This window comes from Streptopelia decaocto, assembly GCF_964273445.1.
Source record: "Streptopelia decaocto genome assembly, chromosome: 2".
NCBI classification, from domain to species: domain Eukaryota; kingdom Metazoa; phylum Chordata; class Aves; order Columbiformes; family Columbidae; genus Streptopelia; species Streptopelia decaocto.
In genome coordinates, this window is record NC_138655.1 from 115400136 (window position 1) to 115424195 (window position 24060).

The 24060-nt window shown below is 46.3% G+C and overlaps 2 protein-coding genes across 9 annotated transcripts; one reads left to right on the top strand and one right to left on the bottom strand.

The window, feature by feature from the left end:
- Nucleotides 1-8: 8 nt before the first annotated feature.
- Nucleotides 9-3834, bottom strand: LOC309436288 (C-C chemokine receptor type 8-like). Its single transcript, XM_082045359.1, has 3 exons — nucleotides 3809-3834; nucleotides 3655-3723; nucleotides 9-2462 (listed from the first exon to the last, which is right to left on the bottom strand). The coding sequence occupies exons 2-3, from the start codon at nucleotides 3706-3708 to the stop codon at nucleotides 1383-1385; spliced, it is 1134 nt and encodes a 377-aa protein (XP_081901485.1). The 5' UTR covers nucleotides 3709-3723; nucleotides 3809-3834; the 3' UTR covers nucleotides 9-1382.
- On the top strand, nucleotides 3603-22911 carry SLC25A38 (solute carrier family 25 member 38). Of its 8 annotated transcripts, XR_014183321.1 has the most exons (9): nucleotides 9764-10167; nucleotides 11113-11234; nucleotides 11882-11966; nucleotides 12487-12666; nucleotides 13128-13296; nucleotides 13897-14063; nucleotides 15483-16171; nucleotides 21914-21991; nucleotides 22893-22911. XR_014183321.1 is itself a non-coding variant. In XM_082045365.1 (7 exons), the coding sequence occupies exons 2-7, from the start codon at nucleotides 11113-11115 to the stop codon at nucleotides 15603-15605; spliced, it is 846 nt and encodes a 281-aa protein (XP_081901491.1). In that variant the 5' UTR covers nucleotides 3603-3687; the 3' UTR covers nucleotides 15606-19289. The 8 variants fall into 8 exon arrangements, 6 of the variants coding, with proteins under 6 accessions (XP_081901491.1, XP_081901487.1, XP_081901489.1 ...); XR_014183322.1 differs by lacking the exons at nucleotides 21914-21991; nucleotides 22893-22911 and adding an exon at nucleotides 19313-19331; XM_082045365.1 differs by lacking the exons at nucleotides 9764-10167; nucleotides 21914-21991; nucleotides 22893-22911 and adding an exon at nucleotides 3603-3687 and having other exon boundaries at nucleotides 15483-19289.
- Nucleotides 22912-24060: the final 1149 nt, after the last annotated feature.

Here is a 24060-nt window from a genome sequence, read left to right on the forward strand (position 1 = left end):
TAGGGAGAAATAGATCAGGTCTAAAAACTTCAGAACACCATTGGCTTTATCAATCAATATTTGTATATATATAAAATATATGCACATATATGCATGTGTATACATATACACATGCACATATACATACGTATGCATATGTACATCTATATGTATATTCTTGGGTAACCCTTCACATACAAATCAGTCATTCACAGCTACCAAGTCAGAACAGTAAATGGGATGTCAACCCCAGCTGTATGCTCAAGAGCAGTGACCAGACTGGCACATCAGTTGCTTAACGTATTCAAAAAGTTCCTTCCTGGGGAAGTGTGGGTGTTGTCTGGGCTTTAGGCATCTGTGGAGCCTCTGGCCACTCTAACCAGCCAGTGCTATCCACTTTAGATACCACCTGAGTTCCAGGATGGTTGGTGTATTACTGTGGTTCGTGCCACTCTCCATCCTGTTGCGGGCACCTGCAGAGCAACCAGCGCCTCGGCCAGCGGGCCAGGGCTCTGCCGAGAGCAGCCACCACCCTGGCCTGTGGTTTACAAGCCAGTGTGTCCACAGGAAGCTTTGACATATGACTCTTACTGCTCTTTCAGCTCACATTTACTATTTTTTCGACTCAGCCTTTTTTTACTGATGTCTATTTCTCCACTTGTCCCTAAGGCACTCAATCATTTGCACAAGGGTTTTTCTTGACACCCACAATGTCATTTTGAGGCTACAGCTTCCAAACTCTTCCAGACCAGGAGCTGCAAGCCCTGGTAGAAGATGGGAAGTCAGGATTATACCTGGATATTCCTCCATGTTGATTTTGACAAAACACATGCATAGCATGTGCTTTGTTGCTTATCTAATTATTCACTCACTAAACTCTTTCTGGGCTGGAAACCTTTCAGACCTGTCAACTGGGAGCCAGGCCCTGGCATGATGCCTTAAACTTGGGCACTGCTTCCCTCTAATGAGCAAATTCCTGCTCCTGCTGTGAGCTCTGTCCCTGCCTGCAATGCCAATCCATTCTGCTGAAATGAGGGAAGGAGTGGCCAAGTGTCCCAAATTCAAAAACGTAAACAGTTCCTTTCAGCACTGAATATGAGGTGGGGGAAGAAATGTTTCTAAGGCACTTCTCTGTGCTGCTCAGGCAGTGCGGGAGTCCACTGGTCATTTTGGTTTCCCTTTGACAAAGCGGGCAGGGCAGGAGGTGCCAAGGGGAAGGGAGAACAGTGATAAAAAAGATGCTAAAAAGTAAGAACCCCAAAGGCAACCTTGATAAAAACAAGCTCAAGCAGTTGCTTCCATTTTTCCTGTCACCCAAACAGTGCATCCCTGTGGATGCCCTGCTGGGAGGATTCCTCAACTTCAGGTCACCTGCTCAGGATGAAAGTTTCTGACCTGTAGCTCTACAGGACAGTGCCAACAAAAGATGACTGTGAGGATGTCGTGTACATAGAGGAGTGCTTGTCCAGGCTGCGCCCATTGAAAGCACCATAGTCTTTGCAGATCAACAGAAAACGCGTGTATTTTCTGAAAGCTTCGCGGAGATGTTTCTTGAACTTCTCACCCACAAAGGCGTAGATGACTGGGTTGAGGCAGCAGTGGATGAAGGAGAGCGCCTCAGCCAGCTCCGTGGCTAGGTCTAGCCTTTGGCTTGTCTGGCAGTCATCGATGATGTGCATTTTCCTCAGAGAGTCCAGAAAAAGCACAATGTTGATGGGGGTCCAGAAGAGGAAGAACACAATGACGACAATAAAAACTAGTTTCATTGCTTTGTACTTGTTCTGAGTATGGCACTTCTGCAGGTTTTTCAAGATGTTGTGGTAGCAGAAAATGAGGACACCTACAGGAATCAACCACCCCAGGACATTGACTTCAAAATTACTGAAAATCTTCCAGCCATTGTTGCTATCAGGATAGTGAGGGCTGCACTTAGTCCAGTTATTGTCATTTGTTTCCTGGAAAAAAATTAAGTCTGGTGCTGATGCTAAAATGGCAACTGCCCAAAGGACTAGGCTGGCGATAACCCCATGGGCAGCTGTCCGAACCTTTAGAGCATAGACAGACCGGACAATGGCCAAGTACCTGTCGACACTCATGATGGTTATGAAGAAGACACTGCTGTAAAAACCAATGAAGTAAGCTGAGCTGATGATTTTACACATCGCATTTCCAAAAGTCCACTGGTTCCTGATGGAGTAGTGAACCAAAAACGGGAGGGAGAAAACAAAGAGGAGGTCAGAGATGGCAAGGTTCAGCAGATACACGTCAGTCATGGCCCTGACTTTCCTGAAGACTGTTAGGACCCAAACGACCAAAACATTTCCCACGAGGCCAGTCACAAACAGTAGGGAGTACAGCACTGGAAAAAAAGTAGATGCAAATGCTGGGATATTTTCAAGATTGCAGTTGATGTCCAGCTCTGGGTAGAGGAAGGCATATTCATAGGCTGCAGAGAAGTTAGATGTTGGTGACGTGTAATCTACCTGTTCAAAGATAATGCAGTTCATGAGGCCCAAATCCCAAATTACCCTTTTTGGATGTATACTAAGCACAAGTCAGGTCACACCAAGCTGCACGAGGACAAAACAGCTCTGCCTCAGTTGTGCTGGAGGATGCAAATGAGGAATGAATATGAGTGACCCGTTCTCCCCTGCAAGATCTGGGATGAAGTTTTGCACCGGAGGGGCAGAGGAGATCAAGGACAATGGAGCTGTGGTGGTAAACCAGAGGTTACCAGTATCCCCCCACCAGCTGCATGTGGGGTATCCAGCCCCATGCCTGCAGTCCAGGTGAACATGGTGGGGCACTGGGGCCAGACCTAGGGTGCATTCCCAAACCAGCAACCAAATGGGCATGGTCATAGGGCTGATAACCCCTGACAAAAGTTTTAGGGTCCTATTCACGTTTCCTTCAGATAGGAGAAAGGGAGCAGTGCTTAGGGAGGAACTGGTATCTAAACGCTCGTCTCCTAAAAGGTGTATTTCCAGTTAGCTAAGTGCCAGAAACAGCCCTTCCTGGGACAAGTTACTTTTGCAGAGGATTCCCACATGGTTCAAGCAGATTTTCAGCTGTAAAGGCACCACCATGTACGGGTCACAAGTGGGTGCTTCACATTGCACACTCTCTCCACCCTGGGTAGAGATCAGCAGTGGCAACTCTGGCCCAGGGGGCAAATTCCCAAAGACCAAACAGGGGCTTACACCCCTTCTTCTCCCCTCCCCAGCAGGAAGTTTGCTCTCTTGGCCTGTGCCAGTACAAACCATTCCTGGCAGCAGCTCAAGTCCACCAAGACTTTGCCAATGGGGACAGCTTGCTTTCCTTTCAAAAGCAGCAGCTCTGCTCTCCTAACACCTATGAGGATACACCAGTGGCAGCAGCATTCCTCTTCCCTGCTCCCTGACCCTCGCAGCCCCCGGCAGCAACCACTACATCCCTGGGCAGAACCTGTGACAGCAGAGAGCTAAAGAAGGTGGATGGCAGCACATCCCCTGGTCTCACCAGCCAAAGATACTTTCACTCTTTGTTTCTTTTAGAGAACAAAAGTCACACTGATTTCTTCTAAACCCCCTGCTGTCCCTACCAGTATTATGTGTCCCCTTAGGAAAAAACTGGACCCCCTCAGATGTGCTACTGGCCTTGGCTCACAGGGCAGCAGCCCGGCAGGGAATCACTCACCGACATGTCCTCAGAGTCCCCTCTGCCCAGAAGGTACGTCAAGTTCCCCTCCATAATCCAACACTGTGTCTGAAATAGTGCAAAAATAATGCTTTTATATTACAGATTTTTAAGAAGCAGCATACATTCACACATGTATACCGGCAGTATTTACCTTAGCTGATGATGCAATGACAAGACACAGGCAAGGTCCTCACCGTAGCAGTGCACAGTCATACAGTGCCTTTTCTTCTGTGTGATACGTGTTACTTTAAAGGCGTGTAAAACCCCAAGCCAATGAGTTCACCTCTTTAGTTGACAGCGAAATGGAAACGTCAGGTTTATCTTTAAACGATCTGCTTTTCACTTTGAGCATTGATATGGACGTCAGTGGAAGAGATTTGCAATTTCCCCTATGCATCTGTAAAGTGCCCTTGTCCCTCACCTTCAGCCCCTGCTCTGCAGCCCCTGTGGCTGGGAGAGGGGAAGCAGCAATGCCTCTCCTCTGCTCCAAGGACTTTCAGTGAAGATGTCTGTGGGGCATGGCCCAATGCTGCCAATAGTCAGTGATGGCAAAGGGCACCACACTGGACATTTTTCCTTGGAAGCTGCCTTCCCCCTGCAGCCACCAACCCACAGACAGAAATACTCAAGGGAAATGATCATAGGATCAGAGAATCAGTTAGGCTGGAAAAGACCTTTAGGTCTTTAGACCTTTAGGGGCAGATTTAGACCTTGAGAGGCAGATCTGTAGCTGACAGGGGTGTTTGCAGCCAGCACCCCCATCTCTCTGCACCGCTGCAGCTGAGCACCCCTTGGGTGCTGAAGGTGCCAAATTTGTGGTTATGAGTTAAGAAAGGTGTTTTCTAGCTCTTCACCCAAGCCAAAAGGATCCCAACACAAGATACACGTGAAAGAGCAGCACTACTGAGCAACAGGCAGCATCTGAAGTGTGTGGTACCTCCTTCAATACTGCTGCCTGGTGCTATTACTGCAATTCAGGCAAGTCACAGCACCTCTTTTCTTGTTTGCTTTTGAGCAAACAGTACCTCACTTGGTGTCAGCCTGTAGATGGGCTGCTGGAGATGTCCATGTGGAATCCTCTATTGTCTCTCTCAAACCCCCTGAAGGCCCACCTTCATTCGCCATCACTCCAAAGGCAGAGGGATAAATCTCCATGAACTGAGAAAATCTGCCACTGTTCCCTACGTCGAGAGGGTGGATTTCTTTTGCTGTGGTGGGCAGTGTGACATTGGGTCAAAGTTTTATGTGTTAGTCAAGCCATAGTGTGATTGACAGCCAAGCTCTTCTGGGTATTAACTCTTGCACTAGCAGAAGCCAGAAACTGAAACCAGAAACAAACTCCTTTGTCAGAGGAGTTACTGACAGTGCTGAAGTGGGATCTCCATTATCCATTTACAGGCTTAAAACAGCACTCACATCTCTGTCAGTGTTGGTGGCAGAGAAGATAGCCAGGAATTATGCAATGTGAACAAAGAGGTAGAAACCAGACAGGAATTTGGCCTTAGGCAGCTCTGTACATTTAGTCTCCTAAACAGAAATGACAGGCTGCCTGAGCAGAAGGAACAAGTAGCCCAAGCAGCACCAAGACTGCTGGGGAGCCATAAAACATTCAGGTATCTCCCAATGCAGCAAGGACAGAAGCTCACAAGCCATCCCACATGGTAGCTGGGACTGAGGGTGACACCTGGGATGCTCACACCACATGGCATGTGCTCAGGGGAAACCTGAACAAGAAAGGAACAGGCTGCATGCGGTGTTTGCCCAGAGCATGTGGCAGCACATCCTCTGGTGCCTGCGCTGGCTGGTGCAGACATGGCAGCACAAAGCACGCTCAGAGCCACTTCTGCTCCCTGGACACACAGCACAGGGGCTTCACAAGTCTTCCTGGGGTCAGGCTTGGTCCCTGGCCAGACATGCCAAAGGACCGAGCTGCACCCCAAGCTTTTCCTTAGGGTGAAGCACTGGCCAGAGGAGATGAGATGTCAATGGGCATCAGTGACAGCAGTGACACAGGCTGCTGGCACCTTGTATGCAGGGGAGAGACAAGGCCAAATGCCACTGTCAAGAGACGCTGCCTGTTCCCTGCATGGCAGTGGGAAATCCTGTCTGAGGGGAGTGCAGCAACAAAGCAAATTAGCCACCAGCCCTGGTGGGAAGGTGGCCAGTGTCCCCCCGTTTGGAGGAGCAGTGCCAGTGGCAGAGGAGGAGGCAGGTGCCCCTGAGGAGCAGAGGGGGCTGCAGCTGTCCCTGTTTAGCCACCCTGCAGGTAGGACAGTGTCCATGCGCTGGTGCCGCTTCTGCTGGCAGCGTGCCCTGGCTCTGGACAGCATGCCCTGCTCTCACCTGCCCACTCCTTGGCCTCGCGGCTGCACTTACGGTATTACGGCGGACGGAAAATGTGAGTAGCAGCATGAGATAAACGTAACCTGTTTCTTCTGGACAGAGCCTTGGCAGAAAACTTCCTATAAGCACTGCAGAGCCAAACCCTCCTGGTTACAGCAGGGTCCTCTTCTGCAGCATGGCAGCACACGTCCCCCTGGGGATCATTTTGGCTTGGGTCAGGAACTGGAAAATGCTTTTCTTAACCCATAATTACGAATTCGGCACCTTCAGTGCCTGAGGGCTGTGCAGCTGCAGTGGTGCAGAGAGAGGGGTGCTGCTGGCTGCAAACACACCTGTCAACTACAACTCTGCCTCTCAGAGCTCACCAGCAGCATCTTTCCTGCAGTCACGTCAAGGCCATTTGCTAATCTGCCCGACACACACCAGGACATGGCCTTACTCATGCACTGCTGTGCACCACAAGCCACACCTGAGCCTCCGTCACATGCAAGTGTGTGTGTGCAGCTTCCTGGCGTCTCCCTGTTTGTAATGGGGTGAGGCTGGTCCCTGGTGCTGGGTGGCCATGGTGACCTGCAGATCCCTGTAAAGCCCCGTGGGATCCTCCTGTGGAAGGTGTCCTCGTGGCACAAAGCATGCAGGGCATATGGTTCACCTCCCTAGTCACAACCAGATTGACTGTGTCAGCGTCACCCCTGCATGATGCCTGCCTGTCAGATCGCCAAAAATACCCATTGTGGAGAGGTGTCTGCTCCAAGGCCACAGACCCATTGGTTCTGACAGGAAGGTGGGTTTTTTTGATCAGTGCTGTTACTGGAAATTATCTCAGGGAAGGAGTCCCTCCTGCACTGGCAGTGCCTCAAAGCAGCAGTTGGCTCTGCAGAGAGACTTGCATCCTTCAGCAGAGTCAGTAATACTTCACCTTTCCATTCCTATCTCATAGCAACTGGGAAATTTTGGACCATGAACAAACCATAGTGTGAGGTGCAGGGGCAGAAGGGACCATGAGTTCAGACAGAGTCATCCTACACCTAAAGCCAACAGTGCCTGTGCACCCCAGCTGCAGCCATCCCTGAGCAGGGACCAGTCTGGACCCAGACCATGCAGGTAAGTTTTGCCTCCCCCCCGTTTTAGTGAAGAATAGATGTGTGTCCCATTGGTGGCTGGAAAGCCACCAGAGCTGAGCTGTCTCCTTGCATCTGCCCAGGACAGTGATATGAAGGGATGAGGCTCCCTCTGCTGGGTTTTCATGCAGAAGTGAGGCACGGAAATCAACCCTGCAGAGATGTCTGTTATCAGCAGCGCTGCTTCACCTCCTCATTTATCATGAGGCTTATTTTAAGAGAGCAAAATTCTTCCAGGTCCACAGCAAGCCAAGAGCCTGGAGAGTGATTTTACTGCCAGGGTTTCATGCTGGAAGAGTTCTTTCTTGCATCATATGGCCACTATTGTTGCAGTCCCTGCTTTGCTTTGGGAAACAACAAAAGTGTCTGCTGTAGCTCCAGACAAAGTCATGGGGGGAGAGGATCCAGCTCCATACAAAAACTCATCTCCATACAGAAGCATTTCAAACAGATCACTCGGGTTTGTCGGCCTTTTGAGAGCTGTTAAGCTCACTTCTCTAAACAATAACTTAAATGTTTTTACTGTGTCTTCAAAGCAAAAGTCAAACAAGATGCAAACTGCCATGGCTAAAGCCAGAATTAGTTCTGAAAACAAAACATTCCCTGCAAGTGTTCGGATACCTACCCAGTCGCACCCAGCACAATATAAACATGCCAAGGAAAACCAGCCAAAAGAGCTTTTTCAAAATGTCATCTATCTCCCAGACAGCTCCCTTATATAATCAATGATGATGTATTTGGTTTACATGGCAAGGTTTTGGTAGGGGGCTGCAAGGGTGGCTTATGTAAGAAGATGCCAGAAGCTGCCCCCATGTTGGAAGTAGCCACTTCCAGCCAAATCCCAGAGAGACCTGCCACTGGCCAAAGCTGAGCCCATCAAGGATGTTGGCAGTGCCTCTGCGATAACATGTTTAAGAAAGGGTAAAAAATGCTGCACAACAACAGCTGTGAGAGAGGGCTGAGAATATGAGAAACAACTCTGCAAACACCAAGGTCAGTGAAGAAGGAGGGGCAGGAGGTGCCCCAGGCGCTGGAGCAGAAATTCTCCTGCAGACTGCAGTGAAGACCATGATGACACAGTTTGTCCCCTGTGGAGGTCCACAGTGGAGCAAGATGTGAGCTAGGGAAAAAAGCACCAGGAGGGACAGGAGTGAGCTGATCCTGTCATGAGTTAGCAGGCAGAGTCAGTTAATGAAATGTAAGACAGACACTCCCCCGAGGAGGGAACTGCATAATGAGAGGAACTTGCTAGTCAGAGAAGCACATTCCCTCTTTCTGAAGGGGCTGCCATGTGCCAAAGTGAGCAAACAAGCGTAACTGGTTCATCCATGTGGCTATTGCTGCACCCACGATTTTCTTTCTAGGAACAGCCAAACTTAGCTGGAGCGTGACGTATCTGTACGTTCCGCCCCCCTAATCAGCCAGGGCACAGCAAACTGGCAGGCGAAATTCTCAGAAGAGCGGCTTGTTGAAGCCGCTGCGCACTCCTCCCAGCCTCATCCTGCTTCGCTGACAAGCAGTGGCTGGCTCTGCAGGTGCAATGAAGACACACAGTCCAAGGGCTCATGCGGGCCTAAAATAGAAGTGTGTCAATTCAGCACCTGGCTCCTCCAGTGCTCTGGAAACCCAGCCCTCCTCTGGTCCGGGCTCAGGATATGGAAGACCAAGTGGAAACAGTAGTGGTAAGAAACAAATGGGGAGAATGTAGGAAACTATTACCCTGCCAATATAATAGGCCCAGGCAGGATCTCTCAGCAAAGTATATTTTATTTTACAAGACCGGGTGTTCTACCTAAAGGCAGGCACATGGAATAGGGCAAAAAGCCCCTGCTTATATCTCCCCCAAATTCCAGTTGCAAATTCCCTCCCCTGTTCCCCATTGGTTGGGTACTGCAGGGCTTACAGAGTACCCAGCACCTGCCTCAGTTTACCTGTCTCATCTAATTCTAACAAGCCACTCCCCTTATTGATTTATTTAAAAAATGGATTCCTGGATCTTTGGTTACCCTTCCCCCTAGCTTAACTTTTTAAATAATCAGTTTGCATTACGGGATTAGTTCAAAGAGACTTTGTTTTACATTGAGGATTCATAGTCTGATGTCTCTCAGTCCTTTCTCCAGATGGGGGAGGGAGGGGGCTGGTCCCTGTTTGTTTTTGTAAAAACAACATTCCGCCTTCAATGGCTCCTTACAGAGAAGCTCAGGTTTTTGAACGCCACAGTCTCCACAACAACTGCTCCCCCCATGGGGGCTGGGGGATGACATGACAACTACCCATTATAAACTGTCCCCTTCCCACTGCCCGTGTCTGACAGAGCCCACGGGGTCTCAATTGTTAGATACCAAACACACAAGAGACATGAGAAGGCTGAGGGAGCTGCGTCTCTTTAGCTTGGAGGAGACCGAGGGGTGATCTCGTTAATGTTTATAAACATGTAAAGTGTGAGTGTCAGGATGGTGACAACCAATGGTAGGACAAGGGGTAATGGGTACAAACTGGAACATAGGAGGTTCCACTTAAATTTGAGAAGAAACTTCTCCTCAGTGAGGGTGACAGACACTGGAACAGGCTGCCCAGGGAGGTTGTGGAGTCTCCTTCTCTGGAGACATTCAAAACCTGCCTGGATGCCTTCCTGTGTAACCTCATCTGGGTGTTCCTGCTCCGTCAGGGGGATTGGACTGGACGATCTTTTGAGGTCCCTTCCAATCCCTGACATTCTGTGATTCTGTGACAAACAGGCGATCCCGGGGGCGAGACGGCTGCTGTGGCTGCCCGTTGCTGGCTCCCAGGCCCGTGCCCGGCGCTGGCCAGGCCGCTGACAGGGCAGGCTGCGAGGAGAGCGCGGGGAGCGGCACCCGAAGGGTTAAAAGAAAGCGCATGCGCCCTGCTGGGCCGTGCGCTGCCCCCGCGTTGGGCTGCTCGGATTGGCCAGCGGGGGAGCCGCGTTGGTGGCGTCACTCTCACCCGCCGCGCTCACTGGCTGCGGGGCGGCGGTGGGATGCCGGAGCGACAGTCAGAGGTAGCGACGCGCGGCCGGTCCGTTACGGTCCGTTGGGATGCCGGTAACCGGCCGTTGGCCCCGCGCCCTCCTCGCTCGCTCTGCTGAGGAGAGTCCGGCGGCGGAGGGCTTGCTGCGCCCCTTCCCGTGTCCTGCGGCCGCCCGGCTCTTGGGAAGAGGCTCCCGGGGCTGCCCCGTCAGGCGGCGGCAAAGTGCGGGCTGCCTGGGGACTGTGCACCGGGGCCAGAGGGTCGTAACGGGACTTAAGGGAGGTCCGAAAAGCGGTGGTGGAAGGTACCTCAGTGGCTTTTGAGCGTGGCCCTCCAAAAAGCACCGTGCTGCAAAAATTATCTGTGATGTGATTCTGCTCCGGGGGGGGTAGAAACTTCGTTAACAAAACACAATTATGCAGTTTAATAAAAAGAGATCCACCTTGCTGTGTGGCTTCTGCCTTCTGCCTTATCACCTAACAAGTGCTGAAAGGTGGCAGCTGGCGTGGATAGGAAAGTCAGGCCTTGGCTAAGCCAGCTCTGCTGTGCTTTGGGTGCATTTGAGCTGAGTTTGGGTGGTGGGGAGTTTTAGGGGAGAGCCCCACTCGTGCTGTGCAACAAGGAGGAAGGGTTGGAGGTGCTGCCAGTGGGGTGCTGAGCATAGGGGGATGAGAGGAGGGCTAAGGCACAGGTAGTTGGAGTGGTGGGAAGAGGGTACCCAATTTCTTTAACATGGCAAATGGTTACCAAATGTCTGTCAATACATTTGACGTTGAGAAAACTCCACCAAATTACAAGGAAATTCTGCAAAAATCTCCCAAGAAAGGTAGAGAAACCAAAAGCCACAAATAAAAGTTGATAAGGCTTTGAAAAAGTTTCTTGTGTCCTGAGCAGCAGTCCTTTGCGAGTCATTCCTATAACAAGTGACACATCACTTGCTGTATTTCCTCTTGTCCCATTCTTAATTAAATGGCCTTTTAAAGTTGTCTTCTTCCTCTTCCAGATGCATCCAGTTCTAAAGGCCTTTGTGTGTGGCTCCATCAGTGGGACTTGCTCCACACTCCTCTTCCAACCCCTTGACCTGCTGAAAACCCGCCTGCAAACTCTGCAGCCTGCTGGGAGTGGGTGAGAGAGTGGGGATGTGTATTCATGGGGGGCATGGGGGTGCTCCACCGTAGGCTTCTGCCTGATTTGCTGGCCAAGGTTTGGAGTTCAGAGTTGTAATTCAGATACTGAGAGTCTGTCTGAAATAGGAGGTATATTTGTATAGCATGGAGAAGGGTTGATGTTTTGCTTCAGAAGAAGCTGCTCTTGTGAACACTACTTTAATAACATATAACCTCAGCATTTGTCTGTACTCATCTGAGAGACTGGTGTTTGCTGGAGTGGCCACCGTGCAGTTTCAGAGGGTGTCCTCTGCCTGAAAAATTGCAGGTTGTTGCCACATAACCTGTCCACATGTGCAGCTGCTCCCATTTGCCCAGTGTAGTCGACTATGACTACATCTGCTGCTGCTGCTAAGAAGGGGAGTGAGCAACTGAAGACACTAATGAGAGAGGCCTCTAATGTGTATTACAAGTGATAGGAAAGCAGAAAGTGACAGAGAAACCCTGGAAAGAGTGACCAAGGAAAGCAGATGAGTCTAAAAGGAGTGCTTCTGAGGTGCTGGAGTAATGCACTGAGATACGAGTAAGAGTGGGTGGCTGTGGAATACATCTGCCAGAGAGCATAAGCATTTCGTCTCTGCAGTTCCTGTCTTGTCTTCCTTTCAGGTCCAGTCATGCTGGGATGGTAACACTGCTCCTTAGGGTTGTCCGTACTGAGAGTCTTCTGGGGCTCTGGAAAGGTGTCTCTCCAGTAAGTGGCTGTTTTAATCCTGACTTCTAAAACCAAGTAGATAAATAAACCTACTGTTTATTACTAATGGTGGCTGCCTGAATTTACATAGCCAGCTCTTTTACAATTGTGAATGAAACTATGTGATTTAGATTAAATCCCATTTTAAAGAGTTAATGTTGTGAATTCCACTGATTTGGTCATGGCAGTCACTGTCGTTTTGCAGTCCTGAGCAGTTGAACACTTGAATACTTTTGCAAATGTAGGGTGGCAACTGCACCAACTTGATTTTGTTTTGAAATATCTTGTATCTAGAACACTGCCCTTGAAGAATGTGTTAAATCCTAGCATCATTTGAATCAATTGTCTCTTGGTGCTGTAAATGTTTTTTACTGTGTCTTCTTTCTTCAGCATATTAGCTTTAGTGACTTTCGTTTCTACAAAGCTTCCTATCAAGTTTAACAGTCTCTGAAATGTTGTGTAGGAAATTTTGTCTTATGAGTGCTTTTTCTTTCTTCATCCAATTCTGTTTCTTGTGAAGTCCTTTGCAAGATGTATTCCTGGGGTTGGGATTTACTTCAGCACTTTGTACATGATGAAGCAAAACTTTCTAGTGGACCGCTCACCCACAGCCCTAGAGTCTGTCTTTCTGGGTGCCACTGCACGTGCAGTTTCTGGGATTTGCATGTTGCCAGTGACTGTAGTGAAGACTCGATATGAGGTGAGTTTGATTTTCTAATTAGTTCCCTGTTAATGATGTCACACACCTTCCTTGTGATGAAAAATAAATTATTCTGTCTGGAGAAGGTTGCTGCTGCTTCAGCAGAGCCAGGGATGTAGTCCTGATTTCATCCTGGTTCATATATTGTGCATGAAATGCCGCACACTGATATTTAAGCAAGAAGTGTAAGATGAAACAGCATTCACCCTGAGATTTTTAAGTTTCAGTTGTATGCGAGGTCTATGTAGTATATTTCAAATTTTACCTTCCTGAAGGATTGTTTTGAAGGCTGAGGTAGGTAAAACCCACATTTTGCCCTGGGCTGTCCTCTGTGCTGCCATCTTGGGCATCACATGGAGTGCATGCTACTGTTTGTATGGATACTATGGCCTCAGGGTGTGTGTAGGGCTCCTTGGCCTGTGCCTGGCACATGGATGACTGACAGTTGTCTACCCTTGCAGAGTGGAAGATTTGGCTATGGCAGTGTATATGGAGCTCTGAAGAATATCTATGTGACGGAAGGGGTTCGTGGCATGTTCAGTGGGCTCACCGCAACACTGCTGCGGGATGCGCCGTTCTCTGGCATCTACCTGATGTTCTACACACAGACCAAAAAACTCACACCTCAGGGTAAGGCTGGACATCAGAGGCTGTAATGGAAAATGTTTTTCTTCTCACATCTTGCTCTACAGTTGACTGCCTGCATGATTGGCTTATTGCCCTCTACTTCAGTAATTAGTCTCTTGTAGGGCTTTAGAGTGGACATCCGCATTTTCCTGTGAACTGTAGACTTATAGCTCAGATTAGTCTAGAAATGGAAATTGGTCCTAAGCTGATTGATTGTCTTTATGAAGACTGATGCATAAGGTGGGTTAGTGAACAACTGGAAGAGAGGATGTCATCAGCAATTCTTTCTGCTGCTGGATGTCTTGTATAGTGATCGGTTGACACTAAACTGGGGCTTCTCTGATGTTGGAACTGTCTGGGGCAACACTTGCACAATCTTTCTGAGTTCCTGTCAAATTCAGCTCCCCATCAAGTAAGACTTTTTAATAGTGCTAACTTTTGACGAGTAGCCACTTTTCTCCTTGAAAGGTTTCTCTACACTGCATGGGTTTTAACTTCTCTTAGACATTGATTTAATAATTCAGTAGCTTTTCACTTTGTCATGCAGCATGAATATTCCTGGCCTGTTTTGTGTCTGAGTTCATTCCCTTTGCTGTCTTGCAGACCAGCTGGAACCAGTGGTCATGCCCTTGCTGAATTTTGGCTGTGGGATCTTTGCGGGAATCTTGGCCTCGCTGGCAACACAGCCTGCCGATGTCATCAAAACTCACATGCAGCTGTCTCCTCAAAAGTACCGCAGGACAAGCCAGGCCATTGCCTTCATCTACAAGGTGAGGTGAATCCTTTCTAATATGCGCAATTGCAGCCTCACTTCTAGTCTCCTTGCCCAAAGCACAGCTATGCTAAGAAATTTTTTGCCTTTTAAAGAGGTGAACAAATGTGAGTGCTTGATATGCTTTTGCAGTCAGGGCAGTCAGTGCCAGCATTTTCAGGAGCTGAACTGGGTCATGCTGTGGGAGACCAAGGTGGAATCTCTTGTCACTGGTGTATGTGTAGGCCTGTTCAGTAATAACTGGAAAGTACTCTGATGGTCTGAAAACAGTCGGAAGCATCAGTCCTTTCCATGCTTTTTCTCGTAATTAGAGGGGCCATTGTCACTCCTCATATGTGTTTGTTGCTGCTTGTAAATGGATTACAAGGCAGTGAACTTGCTCCCTGATTATTCTTGCCATTCCTCAGTCCTCTCTCTGTTTTCCCAAAATTATGGATGGTGGTGAATTGGAGAGTAAGGTCAGAGTACTGGAGCACAAAGGTGAGCACAGTCCAGCAAGCATCTCTCCACACAGACCCACTTCATGTTCCAGGCTGGTGAATGATTTCCCTTCAGTTCTGTCTGTTACAGATTGATTCTTATACTGGTAGTGATGGAAAGCACTTAGCTTATTTCATCTTAAGTTTTTTTCTTTTTTTCAACTTAGCTTAGTATGTAGACTTGGAGGAAGTGTGTTTACAGATGCAGCTGCCTCTGGTTTATCTCTGATTACCACACCGGGGCAAAGGGTTTCTTTAGGATCTAGTGTGAAATGCTGGTTTCAGATACAAACCAGCTACAAAACAATTCTTTCCACTTTGGACAGAAAAGGAGAAATAAATGCCCAGATCTGTATCCCAGGAATAGGATGGAGATGTACTCAAAGCCTACATTTCCCTTCCTGCCCTCAAAAGTGCAAATCCTGGCAGGTTTGATTTATTTTCGTAGTGAACTCTATCCCTAAACAGAATCTGTTTATTTGCATATGGGTTTTTTGTGCATGGTACTTTTTTCTCATATCAGAATGTTGTGGTTTTTTTTACTTCAGTACTTTAAAATCTCAGTTTTTACAGAATAACTGACTTTTATAAACATGAATCTCTAAAACAAAGACAAGTGGTTTTCCTGAAGTGTCTTGAAACTGTTACACCCTCTCCTTCTTTTGCTGGGCTTGAGTGTGGCTTTCTCCATCCATTGTCCCCATCCTTACGTTCCCTCTCCACTCACGGCTCTTCCTGCTTTCTTAGGTAGCCCTGCAGTTGCATGGTGCTACAGGTTTTTCCTAAACATTAAATGCTATTTAAGCCTAGGTCTTTCAGAAACCGATCTGTGTCCGAGCTGATGTATATCATGTGCTGTTCAATGTAATAAGTGATGAGAAATTATAACATCAGAGGCAGATTGTGATGGATTACTGTTTGTTTATCTCCTGTTGCAGGACTTTGGGTTGGCTGGCTTTTTCAGAGGTGGTGTGCCCCGTGCCCTCAGGCGGACTCTGATGGCAGCAATGGCGTGGACGGTGTATGAACAGATGATGGAAAAAATGGGCTTGAAATCTTGAGTGACTTGCACAAGAAATGACCAGCTTCACTCCTTCTCCTGCTTGCTGTGATCAACTGGCAATAGGAACTTCCCAGTTCCACAGAGGAATAAGCCTTGCTCAGCCAGGAGGAAGAAAGCTCTTCTGAGACAGGGGATTAGGCCTTTTGGCAAGTAGAGGAAAGAAGGATCGGATCTTTGCATCAATTGATCAGTGCATTCCAGAAAGGACTGTACTGGCAGAGTCCCACGGAAATGGCCAGGTTTCCACAACCCGTGCTCTGTGCTCACCTCGTTTATGCAATGAGACATTGCTGAGTGAAAGTGTTTGAGGAGAAAACAGTGATTGCAGAACCTGTCAGCCTGTTCCTTGCTGGTCTGGCCAATAGGAGCCCAGTGTCTGGTGTAGATCCTCTTTCCTCATATGCTTTGTTCTCGCAGGGGAACATTGCAGACCTCAGTGGGAGACTGGATGTGTCTCTTAATGCTTATAACGCAGGAGTGGGCGGAAGAGAAATGAAGTGCTGAAGGGAAGCTAGGAACACAGTCGCTGTCATCAATTTTGTACTATGCTTGATAGCAGAGAAGGTAACTGGAACCTTTTTGGCGTGTCATGTATTATAGTTTACTTGAGCATCTTAACACTCTTGAAATGTGCTTCTGCCTCTGCAGCAATATTTGCTCAGGGATTAAGAAGCATAAGGCACTTTAGAATTGATTGCTGCCAAAGTTTTACTTGTTCTCTGAAAAGCATTTTTTTTCTGCTGGTCTGACTATGTCAGGAACACTCTAGTACTTTTTAAATCCAGCTGTACTAGAGACTTATTTGCTTCCTATTATTCATTTGTCAATCCCTGACCAACACCCTCAGTGTGAGCTGCTCCTTAGATGTAGCTTTTAGGGTCATAGCTCATAATGCATAAATTTATAATGGAAGCAGATATAGATATTGACACTTCAGATGTCTCTTAAAAGCTGCTGCTTGATTGCATGTGGAGTATCTTTGGGTTTGGAAAGAAAATGCTGCTGTTTTCTGTAAGCTTTCTCCAAAGTTTGAGACCTATGAGTGTTTGGTAAGGAACTTTAATTCTCTTCAGGCTCTATACAGACCCTTCACAGTTTCCCAGATGATAATTTTATCTTACCAGGTAGTCCATGTTTCAGTGTTCCTGAGTTTAGACTTAGAGATAAATACACTTTTTTGAATCCACTGTGCCTTCTTCCTCATTCCTACTTTGTTACAAAAACCCTACAGTGTGTGTTGTCCAGATTTGGGTACAGCTTGCTCCCCTCTTCACTTGTGCCTCTGTGCTGGCTGACTGGGTTGGGACTATTGCAGCTCCGTTGTGGTTGCCACAAAGCTGGGCACAGAAGTGTGTGTCCTGTTATGTAGTGTGCCTTGCAGAAAACATAGCTTTGGCTTTTTGTTTTTCTGGTGTGGTTTGTTTTGGTTTTTTTTTGTTTTTTTGTTTATTTTTGTGGTTTGTGGGTTGTTTTATTTTTGTTAAATATCTAGGGATATTAAAATTCGCTTTAGAAACAGAGCAGATGTCTCTGCATATGAAGACACGACACTGTAGCTGTATGAACAACTGGTACTACCTACCTGTTGTTCTTAAAATTTAGGGTGTAATTTGCACAATCACTGCCTACCTTGGCAACCTGAGCACAAGACTAAGAGGGGGTGTGTGCTGTAAAAGATGTTCTTTACCAGATTCCAACTGCAAGAAGGTTTGATGACTGACATGAGTGTTAAGTCTGAGTAAAATGTAAGGGACAGGCTGGAGGAGTGGAAGGTGCTGCCTGTTTTTAGCCTCAGCCCATCTGCGAGGAGAGATTGGCACTGCACAGTGCAGGAGTCTCCAAGAATGGTGGAGGGTCCCGTGTGCACATGTCTATATCTTAATGATAGCACACTGCATCAAACCATTCGACATTGTGACTGACAAGCTGTCAGATTCCCTCTCCTGCTTCTTGTTGTCAGGCGTGTGGGCACATAATTTGCCAAATCCTAAATATGAAGAACCGCTCCTTCTGCTGTCCATCCTACCCTTTGATGTGAACTCGTGAAAGTGTGTGAAACCGCAGGAACTGCTTATCCTGCTGTTTGTTATGGTGAGCACTACTGGCACAAAGAGCTGGAGAATCAAGTCAAAGATTGCTGACCTGGCAGAGTAAGGTGGCAGTTACATGTGTTACCTCGTATGTCTTTTATTCACCTATGCATGGGATCAAACAAACGTATTGTACTGGAAGCCTGAATTTATTTAGGGCTTCCTTAATCTGATGTGTGAGTTGGATCAGTGCTGTGGCAGCCAAGGGCTGTGTATGGAGTTCCTGGCAGATGTTTCATGAATATTTTAGCTCCTGATTTAGCAATGGCAAAGCAGTGTGCAACTTGTGCAGACAGAAACTTAGGCTCTTAAAAATGAGGCAAGTGAGCAAAGAATGCCAAGTGATAAATCCTGAATTAAGTAACATCCTCATCAGAAACTTAAAATGCAGGAACACTTCAGTGGCTTTTATGCCCTATACTTCTGCCTGGTCACATAACAAAGGAAGAACTTGAGAATTTATTCTGATTTGCCAGTGTCTTTAAGTCTGCTGGGGTTTTTTGTGTGTTGTTTTGTTTTGTTTTAATCTGGATTCAGGCTTAAAGCAGTGATAGCTTTTCCTTCATAAAAGTTCTTGCATTCCCCTCACTTTGTGAAGAATGAGGATGCTCTTTGTTGTTGCAGTAGAGTGAAAAAGTATATGCTTTTGACTTGTGAATTAGCCTGAGCTCTGCTGACTTTAAAAAACAGAGAATCTAAACTGCACTGTGTTTCATCAACCCTTGGTGCTGCAAATCCAAAAACTTCTCTACATGGGAGCTGGGGAGAGTCAGTTTTGCAGTGCAAGTTTGTTGTTTGTTTTATTTTATTATTTATTTTGTCAAGTCTTATGTATATGGGGGAAACCTAAAGTTCTGTTTCATTGTCTTTTAAAAACTGTATCACATAGGCAGACACAAGACTGTTTCTCAGCTCTGATCTTTACCAGCCTTCACCCTTTTTCTCTCTTCAAAAACATTTTTTCTAAACTGATTTATTGAAGTTACTTCTTGATATCTATAGCAAGTCAAGAAAAACAAGTGTGTAGACTTGAAGTTTAGATATATTGCCCTTGAGGTTGTATGCTTGTAATTAAAAACAAATGGTCACTGTACAACCTAAATTCAAAGTAAATCAAAAGATCCAGTCACAGGTGCTTAATCACCTACCTGCATTATGCCAGCAATTCAACATTACCAATCCTATCAGATAATCATATCCAAAGCCATCTTAGCTTGGATTCCAGAGAACGTGGTGTGATCCCTTCTGCACATGGCAGGATCATGGTCAGATCCCTCTTGGAATGACCTCTGTTGCTGGCAACACGCTATTAGAGGCTCTGCTTGCCCATGCAGCTGTGGTGTCAGACCACAACTGGTTCACATGTTGAGGCGCTCAGTGAAGTGTAAGGACACAAGAGCAATAGTCTGATTGTTTATGTTTTAGAAACTTAGCATTTCCCTTCTTCTTGTGCCAATGATTTCTTTTTTCTTGCACTGTTTAAAGAGAACTGGAGCTTTAGGACATTGCATTGGTGCGAGTATTTCTGTGTCTATATAAAATATTTATATGAGAAAGTGTATTATATGTTTTTATTAAAAACTGGTTGCCATTATGAACCGTGTCATCTCTTCAGTGTTTCTTTAAAAAGAAAACAACCCCAAACCAATCAAACCCACAAGGGAGGGGATGGCATGGGATGCGGTGGGATGGGATGGAATAGCAGCTTAAGAAAGCAAAATGAGTTTCCCAAGGTGAGAGGACTGTTTGATGGGTTCAGAGCCCATACAAGGCAATGCATATTCTCTTTTTCTGTGGGGTATAATATACACAGGCCATACTAGTACAACCTAAATCAGCTTTACCTAAATGGAAAAAACACATAGCAATGAGGAATCTTGTTATTTTCACAGCTTCCTCTCTCTGTGTGCTGTGTGTAAAGACTAATGGAAATTGAATTTCGATACCAGCTGATAAAATACCCACCTTTAGCACAGTGGAGTTTTGAGCTCTCTGGGGAGAAACTGTTTTTAATTTCCTGCCAACTAGGTCTTTGCTCCTCAGGCAGTCTGATCTTGGGAGGGCACCAGAAATTGTGCCTGGGACTTGGTTCTCTGCTGCAAGGCACAGTGTAAGGTGATGCTGGATTGCTGGGATTTCCTCTTCCTGTCACAGCATGGTCCTGGGATTCTGGAGGAGGCAGGTTGTGCTAAGCAAAACATTGATATTGTTGATACTGAGATGTACATCTTCTAGATGTGAAGATCTCAAACTGCTCCTCTTTTCAGATGTTGCCTAGATGTGGCATTCGTATATGGAGCAATTTTCACAAAGAATTATCTGTGTGTAACAGACTGACCAGACAGTCCTGGTGTGCAGCTTTGTGCCAGCTGGACCCAAACTGCTTGTGCATGTACCTGATAACCAAATTAGGCCAGCCATAGTGCCTGCTCTTAAATGCAGGGCTCCCCAGAGCTCTCCTGCTGCCTTGGGGAACCACCTCCAGTGTAGAGGGTGTTTCTGCTCACGCTGCTGACAGCTGCCTCAGCTGTGAGAAGAGATAGCAGACAAGGCTCCCCAACCCTCTTGGGTGGTGGAGGGTGGGAAAGATTGGAAAGGAACAGTTTAAAGGCACCGTCCTTGTAATAAAATACTGATTTTCAGATCTCATTTCCACCTAAAAACCAGGCAAACGCTCTGCTTGCTTTTTTAATTTTTATTTTTAGTGTATTATGCGCCATGCATGATCACTGACACCAGTATTGAGCAGAAAATATTCCTCATGTCACACACACATACATGTGTACTTTTGCAAAACCAATGTGGAGCTCTTGAATATGCTTATCCCGTCTAGAATTGCTTCTGGCTTCAAAGTATCGAGTTGATTTTCCACATTGCACTGTTTCTTAATTTCCGATGTTATCACTATAAAATGCTTCGGGATATTTTATCATAATGCATTAAAGGATTTCGGTTAAAAATATGAAAAATCAGAGGTTAAAATTAGACCTCCACAATTTTTGTGACAGATGTTAGACACTTCTAGCTTTGTAGAACTAGAAATAAGAAGGGAATAGATTCACCAAAGTATGTTTCCCCAAAACATTGAAGAAATGGCAACAAACCATTGAAAAACAAGCCAGGGTGGGGTTTACAAACAAGTATGGTATTGTGCAGTTTTGCTGGAGGTGGGTTGATCTCCGTGGGTTTCTCTTTGTCTTCTGGAGGCTCTAGCTCCAGGAGTGCCACACCATCTCTTGGATGACACCCAGTGGCATTTTTGGTGGGATAGATACTACGCAAACATCTTTCTGAGCCTCTTTCCAAGAGGCACCATTCGATCCATTGTCACAGATCCCCCTTGGGCAGCAGAAACACCTCCACTGCAGCCCAGTGGCTCTCTCAGTGCTGGGGCATCCCGTTACAGCCCCCAGTTTGAGGGTGAATAGACTGGATTCAAAGACAAAGCTGCCAGTAAGCACTCCATGCTGAATTTGTTATTTGGCATTTCTGTGTGTGTCAATAAATATGTGGCTTAATTGCATATGTATCAGACCCACAGACCTGGGAAATGCTTTAGTATCTGCCTTTCACAGGAGTTGTTTTCTGCCTGTAGGTTTCATACTTGATGTGATTTGTCTACTCCCTCCTCCACCCCCCATGCCCCTTCCCTTCCTCAGAAATTTCGGTATTCCCTCCAGGACTGGTGATAATCCTCTGCCAAATGCAGCTTTTCTCTGGTGACACTTAACAGTGTGTGATCTGAAAACATCTGCACCCAAGTGCTCACCCTTGCCACTCATTGCAGAGTTGCCCAAGGCTTTTGGAGCAGTTCTTTGGTGAAGCAGAGGTTTTGTTATGCTCCACGCTGTGCACCAGAGACCCGGCTGACACACGGGGCTTGGCAGGATCTCAGGTCCTAACCATGAGCTACCAGAGCTTGGCAGGAGTGTGGGAAGCTTTGCTGCTCTGGCAGGTCAGGTGTTGGCACATACAGGGTGAAACTGCTTGTGCTTCACTGGAGGAATCAAGGTTCAAGGAAAACATTTCCCTAGCAATTGAATGAGTAAAATCCAATCAGATAAATCTGGACAATAACAGGGGCCTTTTGGGGTGCACAGCAACTCACACTGAGGAATCACGTCAATAAAATCACACTTGCACATCATGTAAAGGTGGCAGAAATGCCAGATTTGCATATGGATGTAGCCACCAAATGCCTTGCTTTATTTTCTAGGACCTGAGTCTGGCTGAGCTGGTTTTGGCAAGCACAGTCCGGCCCATGGAGGGGACATGCCACAGAAGCCATCCCCAGGTACGTCTGTGTGGGAGAGAATGAGGCAAGTGTCATCCCACCCCCCGTCCACACCAAGCCAGAACAGCTCAAACAGGAGCAGCCCTGGCTATGGCCTTGTCTGCCCAAGTTACTCAATAACTTGGCCCACCATCTGTGCTGCTCCTCGCAAGCGTAAGGTCACTTGTGACGAGAATGGCAGGGGGCATCATTCCAGGGGCTCTTCCAAGCCTTTTACTGATTGTCGTCAGTGACTGACAACAGTTTGCATAACAGAAGTAGGAACAGCTCTATCCTTCACGTCTAAGTTCACTACATTTAATATCAGCTTCAGTATCTTTGCAATCAGATACGGTGTCTAAGCTGTAAGAACTTTCTCTCAGTTAAGGAATATTCTGAATCTCACTCAACTTTTAAATAACAATGTCTGCCATGCTCTGCATATAGTGGTGTAACCAAGTTCAGTGTGAATAGTGACAGGAGAGACATGGTCTAAAATACATTATAAGACAGATACGCTTCTACCTGAGGGTCATGTTCATTAGTAAGAAAGATTTATTTTAAAGTGTCTCAGCATACAGTTGAAAAATAAAACAAATTTTCAGGTTGCTTAAGAAAATATTTAGAAATACTTTATTGTCAAGCTTTGACATGACTCTTCCAAGCCCTCTCATGAGCTGTGGATCTCATGGTCTACCAGAAAGGGCTCAAAACTGTGACAATAAGAAATAAGTACTAGAGATTCCAGAGGAGTCTTGAATGCTGACCAGTGGCACTCCTTTGAAAACATTATATTTACTGCAATATCCGTTACTGAACTTTCAATTGTTATATTCAAATACACTTTTAATACAGTTGTTTATTGATGATGCAAAAGAGTTCTCCAGACTAACACCACCACCACCCCTCTTCTCCCCCACAGCTTCTATTCACATCGTGCTCCTGTTAGGAGATACATGTTGTACATAGCCCGAAGAAGTCAGCTCTCACTATCCACAGCCCACTTATCAAAGTGCAACACAAGCCTGTAATCTGTTGTGTACCTGTGTAATAATAGTTCACCCTCTTGCTGAGAGCTCACTTAACCATTTGCTGAGTTTCGTTTTAACTACCTTTGTCACCATCATGTGGCAAATGTGTGAATTATTCTCTTAAAGAATATTTTAAAACTGATCTGGTAATCTTGCTAATTAAGATAATCTAACAAACATACAGAAAAGAAAAATGGTGTGCAAGCCAGCTCCTGGCTTGCAGGTTGAAGTTTTGTGGGAATGATGGAAAGTGACTGGCAGTAAACGCACAAACTGCTGCTCACCTGAAACAGGACAAGGTCTCATTTTATAGGAAGCAGAGAACATGTGTGAGATGATGTTGTAACCTGCTACTTTAATATCCAGAGCAACTCAATGCAAAGGGGCTATCAGGAGGCTCGATGCCCAACCACACTGCTAGAGTCAGGGTAAAATAGACGAGAGAAAACTAAAGGACTACTATTATTAGAAAGATGGGAACATGAATTACTGCAGAAGGCACTCACTGTAGTGTCAGCACCATTCAGAAATTTACTCAGATCTGGATGATAGCAAGCATAATAAAGTAAATATCACTAGGTAGTTGTGGGTTTTTTTTGTTTGTTTGTGGGTTTTTTGTTTGTTTTGTTTTTCAGTGGTGGTTTTCTGTTTGGTTTTGTTTGTTTGTTTTTCTGGGAAACTCTGCTCTCAGGCCTCTGTCTGCTCCCTGAATGTGACAGAGGGAAAGGATGATAGAGAAATTTACCCAGATCTGGATGATAGCAAGCATAATAAAGTAATATCACTAGTGAGTTTTTTATTTCGTGTTTGCTGTTTCATTTTGTTTTATTTTTTTTTTTTTTTTGTTGCTGGTGGTGGTTTTTGTTTTGTTTTGTTTTCTGGGAAACTCTGCTCTCAGGCCTCTGCCTGCTCCCTGAATATGACAGAGGGAAAGGATGATGGAGGGTGTAAAGTCTGATCACGTCCTGCCTCTTCTTAAAAGCAAACAAATAAAAAAAATCCCGCAAAGCGGAAACAATCGCAATAACGTCCGCCCTACAACAGAACGTGGAAGTTCAG

What these genes read in the sequence shown, in the direction of transcription:
- LOC309436288 (XM_082045359.1), bottom strand. Translation starts at nt 3,708, where the DNA reads ATGGAGGGGAACTTGACGTACCTTCTGGGCAGAGGGGACTCTGAGGAC. An exon ending in GGGACTCTGAGGACATGTCG is followed by an intron (nt 2,463 to 3,654) that starts GTGAGTGATTCC and finishes ATCTTTGAACAG; the next exon opens with GTAGATTACACGTCACCAAC.
- SLC25A38 (XM_082045360.1), top strand. Translation starts at nt 10,120, where the DNA reads ATGCCGGAGCGACAGTCAGAGGTAGCGACGCGCGGCCGGTCCGTTACG. An exon ending in CTGCAGCCTGCTGGGAGTGG is followed by an intron (nt 11,235 to 11,881) that starts GTGAGAGAGTGG and finishes TCTTCCTTTCAG; the next exon opens with GTCCAGTCATGCTGGGATGG. An exon ending in TCTGGAAAGGTGTCTCTCCA is followed by an intron (nt 11,967 to 12,486) that starts GTAAGTGGCTGT and finishes TTTCTTGTGAAG; the next exon opens with TCCTTTGCAAGATGTATTCC.